The 5,772-nt window shown below is 33.9% G+C and overlaps 1 protein-coding gene across 1 annotated transcript; it reads left to right on the forward strand.

Moving 5' to 3' along the window:
* The first annotated feature begins 2,024 nt into the window (after nt 1-2,024).
* On the forward strand, nt 2,025-4,621 carry LOC128213530 (RYamide receptor-like). Its single transcript, XM_052919317.1, has 2 exons — nt 2,025-2,717; nt 4,184-4,621. Exons 1-2 carry the CDS (start codon nt 2,025-2,027, stop codon nt 4,619-4,621), a joined length of 1,131 nt encoding a protein of 376 aa, XP_052775277.1.
* The last annotated feature ends 1,151 nt before the right edge of the window (nt 4,622-5,772 follow it).

Genomic DNA, 5,772 nt, shown 5'->3' on the forward strand with positions numbered 1-5,772 from the left:
TGTTTATGTGCTCTTAGGAGTTGATATGATATGTTGGAATTAACATCAATTTAAGAAACACATCATACTTGAAACATAGGGCTATTGTTGAACAGGTTTTAAATCAATACTATTGATGGCATTCCTTCTCATGAATTTCTCCATTATTAGGGATGAAATTGCCATGCGCACCATCGTGTTACGGACGTACTGCTATTACACATGACACGTTTCATTTAAAATGGTCGTAGTTCCTAACAGGATTAACTGCGACAGCTGCTGTCTTTTTTGAAAGTATATTTAACAAAGTATAATGAACTCGAAACCGGAAGAATGGATATTTCCTTTGAGAGAAATAATGACTTCATGCATCAATACATTGAACTTGACATCCACATTACTCGTGTAGTTTTTGACTTATTTTTGTTATATGTTACTAATATCGAAATCAACAAAAAGTAAGTTCGTAAAGTCAATTAAATCAACCGTTTTCTTTTCCTACTCCTAATTTTCTGCTAGGCAAGTATGCATTATAATACTAATATGAAGATGAAATGCAAATTGTTCATTCATCTAAATGAATAAGTAATGATAATAGAAAAAAACGTTAATAATAAACATAAATAACATTTGTATCAATTGACGTAAATGTAAATTGAACTGTTTAAAATCTATGATTGCCTTTGCATCATTGCAATACATTATAAATTACACATGAATACAATGTTTTATTTGTATACAGTTTTCTTACTAGTAATGAAACAATTGATGGCACAGATATCAATCATCTATCGAGAAGACAATCCAACAAAACTATACATATGGAGACTGGTTGTACATTGTCGATAATCAAGAGTTGAGATTCGTTTCTGATGAAATGTTTGTTTGCCGTTACATTGCCTTTCCCTAGGGAGAGCCTCTTGTTAGGTCGAGGAAATATCTGGTTGGGATGCCAAGACGTCTTGCATATGCACTATATTCTCATCTTAAGTTATGTTTTTCTTCGAACTTGTCAAAGGGATTTGAATAAGATTGCACTCTTCGGATGTAATCGCTTTATGTTTAGACTGGGATGATAAGACGTCTTGCATACGAAAGACATACCTATTTCGTGTCAAGTCTCTATTCGGACTCTTCTAAGACGTTTGTTAATATGGTCTGAATACAATTAACACGATAGGTCTTATACAAATAAGAATTCGTAGGATTAAAATTAATAGAGAGCAGATATATGTTTCTTCTATATGTTATGTTTAGTGGTCGTGTAGTGATTAGTTGAACCTTTATGACTTATGACCGTTCCAAGGCGGTACCTGACAATTCTTGATAAACATACCAATTATTTTTTATATAATTATATAGTATTTATGCACTGTGCTGTTTGTAGAGTTTTGTGCTGTTCTATGTTTCTTGTTTGTGATTTTGTGTTCCATGTCTTTGGCGTTTGCCCATTGCCACTAAACCGGGTTTATGTTTAAACCTTTTGCTACTGAGCATGTTTCTGTAGCTTTTTGCATAAATATTATGATGAAATGTCCATTATCTTTATTTATGTGCCAATTATAACTAAAACCTAATGCAAACTAAACCATTGATTATATTTTCAGGTAAACGAACTCATCCCGAATAGCGATGCTGTGTGATAAATGATAATGCGCTCTTGAAAATAACTGGCTATCACAAAACACAGTCACCATAATTTTCATCGGCATTGAAGAAAGAAAAGACTTTAAAAACACGGAATTATGTCACACTTCTAAGATGCAGGAAGGAATATGTCTGTCAAAAACTTCGTAAGAATTAAATCGGTGACAAATGGCAGCATAATTGCATTTGATGTAAAGCGTATTGTGTCAAACTGCGAAACTTGGTTCGCAGTAAATTGACTTTGTTACGGAATTAATTTCGTTACTCTATGGAATATTGACAGGCTTGTTGTGTTCTAAGTCAGCCACTCTATCAAGTGAACAACAATGGATGTCAGTAACTTGCGCGAAAACGGACTATATAATACAACTTCTGAAACAAACACAAATTTGACAGAAATGAGTGTTGTTAGGGGTCCAATCGTTGTCCCCATGTACCAGCAAGCGATAATAATCACGATGTACAGCATTATCATATGTTTGTCGGTATTCGGAAATTCAATTGTGTGCTACATCGTATTTTCCTCGCGTAAAATGAGGACAGTAATGAACTTCTTTATCGTCAGCCTGGCTATGAGTGATATTCTTATGGCAGTTCTCTGTATTCCATTGACGTTCATAGCAAACCTGGTTATAAACTCTTGGCCCTTCGGCGAAACAATGTGCCCAATTGTTTCCTTTATTCAAGTGGTAACTGTCTTTATGAGCTCATTTACACTTGTTGCCATAAGTCTGGATAGGTACTGGGCAATTGTACATCCTTTGAGACAAAAAATGACGAAGCAACAAGCATGCATTGTGATTTCCGTCATCTGGTTATTGTCCGTAGCTATACCTTTGCCGACAGCTATAAAAGCAAGGGTTCACCAGTACGTCAACGATTCAAATGCTCCCTACTTTTGTGAAGAGCTATGGGAGAATGTTACAGGGCAGTCAGTTTACAATGTATTACTGCTTCTTTTCCAGTATTTTTTTCCACTGACGATCCTCGTGTTTACCTACGGAAAAATCATTCTCGTTCTGTGGATCATCAAGACTCCCGGAGAAGCTGTCAGTGACCGAGACAAACGAATTTCAATATCCAAGAAAAAGGTAATTGAAATAGCGGGAATCGTGACAGTTCTCACACCCTATTCATTGTTATTTCGTCTGTTCATACTTGTTTACGTGTATTTGTATGTTAAACGCTGATCTTCTGGAGCACTTAAAGGAAGTACAAAGTCTTGTATTCTAGTAAATTGATATGTAACAATATCTTCCTTGCAAATTCCTATATCCTACTTTATTGAGTTAACATTCAAAGTAGGTTACCCAATGTTCTATTTCGATACCATTCATTATGACATATTTTTTTCTGGCATTGCTAATACGTAAAGTTAGCCTAAACGTCGTTCACCTCCACTTATCTTATATTAGATTTTAAATTTCATTTGAATAAGTGTAGACAAAGAATAATGCATGAGACTGACTACTCGTTTACCGATTAATAAAACACAATCACCCGATTCCGTTTAATTACAAATGCATAAACTAATGCTTAGAGTAAGTATCTAGTAATCTAGTATCTGTGTCACGTGATAAAAATAATCATCTTACATTCGTTACTATCTAAAACAAAAATGTATGCAACAAGTTTCTTAATATTTTGTATTAAACGATTAACTCATGTAGATCATATATGTTGTTGATGTCACTGCAACTATAAGGCAACCTTAAAGAGATGACACGGACACTCCATTGTAATGGACTGTACATGTAATACGAAGCGTTTATTTGTGTAAAATTGTTTTCCATGTGAAAATCCTAAACGAAACAGAGAAATGTTCATCCAGTGCCCTGTTTAATAAGTCTTTCAATTGTCTTAGCCTTATCAGGCACTTGAAACTCATACTTTTTGTTGTAAAATAAGTAATTATATTATGTTCGAACCGGTGGTGAATTCGTACACACTTGTGTTCATTTCCGTTTAAAACAGCTGTAATGTTTTTCAACTTTCAATAAACGAAATGGTTTTTTTTTTGAAAATATGCTTTAAGTGCAGACAGCAAATTATCCAAGATATAAATTCATGTACATCAGGTACCAATTTCTCGAAACAACTAAAGCCCCTTATGACAGGATCAAGCGCCATTCCCTTTTAACAGGATCAAGCTCAGCTCACTATTTTTGATTTGTGTAATATTCTCCTTTTAAAGAGCATTGAGGCTTGTAAAGGAAACACTATTTTGGGTCAATACGACAAACTACCTTTTGATTAATTAACTCATATTTTTATAAGATATTTTGTTAAATGCAATAAGATGTTTATGTGAGTGATTTTTTGAGAAATTCGGTCCAGCTAAAGAACAATGGATAACAGACCTGCGCTTAACCAAATCACTCCATACCTTTTACTATTACCAATTAGAAATGATTTGCTGTTTACTGTCTTTGATGTTTTGAACAAATTTCTTTTTAAAAACAACAACATAATTTTCTTATCGTTACATGATCAAGATATGATGATTTGTATATTCTTTATTATGCAAACCATTTTCTTCTTCTTTTCTTTTTAACAGATCATCAAAATGATGATAGTGGTTGTTATTATCTACGCCATTTGCTGGCTCCCTCTTCATGTGATCACCATAGCTGGCGACATTAACAAAACGTTCTACAATCTTCCCGGAATGAACATTGTCTGGACGGCGTCTCATTGGCTTGCCATGTCCAACTGCATGTACAATCCGTTTATCTACTGCTGGATGAACGCTAAGTTCCGGAACGGCTTTATTAAAGTGTTCAGATGTGTTACGTGTGGATTGCCAAAACCTCCGCGGGGAATTGAAATGCAACAATTGAGATATCATCAAAGTGGTGCTATATCGGTAGGGAATAGTTTTACCACGCCGTATAGAAGTTCGTCGTCAAATTCCGAGTATACATGTCTTAATGGAAAATACAGCGGAATAGCTGTCTCTAGAGGTTGTAGAAATACAACCGTTCGCTTCTGCTAATGAGAATGGCTTACTTGTTAATGTATGTTTTTGCCTTGCTTTGATAATGGTTTACTACTAGTAATTTACGAAAAATACCACTTGAACATGTGGTCTGAATATGCTTATGGAGTTTAGTTTGATTCTATTGAAATATTTTATTGAATATCCAAACTTATCGATCACTGCAGCCGAAATGTTGTGTCCAATATTTGGACTGTTAAAATTGTTTTCGACAAAGTATACATCTATGTTTTAAATGGAATCTGCATAGTCCAATTTCAATGATATTTTATACATTTTGTTGAACAACACATGGCTTTTTACTTTTAAAACAAAAATAACTACAATACGAAATGAATTTATACGTTGTTGGTTTGCTTTCATTTTGATACTTCGTTTTAGCCATTCATGGTTTTATTCTAAATTGGTGCATTGTGTTATTGTTATATTTATGTTGGAATATTTGTTGGAATATTTGGCCATTGTCTAGATGATTGTGCTTTTTGGGATTGATTTATTTAACCTCACCCTTTGATTATACCATAACTTGTCATCTTACCGAATTATGAATAACTTCAGCACCAGGTATTACATTCTCTAGCAACTAGGACAGAGACAAGTTGCTTTATACAAAGGGGTTAAATAAAGCATCCATCACGCTCATGCTATTGGCCATCTAAATGAACGTTTCATTTTAACAAGCAAATATACAATGGTTTGTGGTTCAACAACGTTTGTCTTATTCACAACCAAATAAATAACCAGTTTGTTTATACAATTTGCTGCTAATACTTGAAACAAACCGAATTGCTATCTGTGTTGTTGATTTTCTAAACTCAAGTGGTTACCATATTTATAAACTTGCAAAAAACGCAAAGATGCCAACATATAATGATTTTTGATAATGATTTATGCTCTGTAAGTTGCAAAAAATACTAAGTATATCAGACCTTATAATCAAACATGATAGGCTACACATTGGATTATAATTATAATAACATTCAAATCATTTGTACTCAAAACCAGCTTAGATAAGAAATCGGAATTTCTTCCTTTGCATGCCAACATAGCTTGTTGTGGCGACGATAACTGTTGTTTTGTTTGTGCTTCTCGATACCTGATACCTTTTTGTAAATGAAGTGTTGAAAACTTATCAAAGTCTGAGTGAT

This window comes from Mya arenaria, chromosome 2, assembly GCF_026914265.1.
Source record: "Mya arenaria isolate MELC-2E11 chromosome 2, ASM2691426v1".
NCBI lineage: Eukaryota > Metazoa > Mollusca > Bivalvia > Myida > Myidae > Mya > Mya arenaria.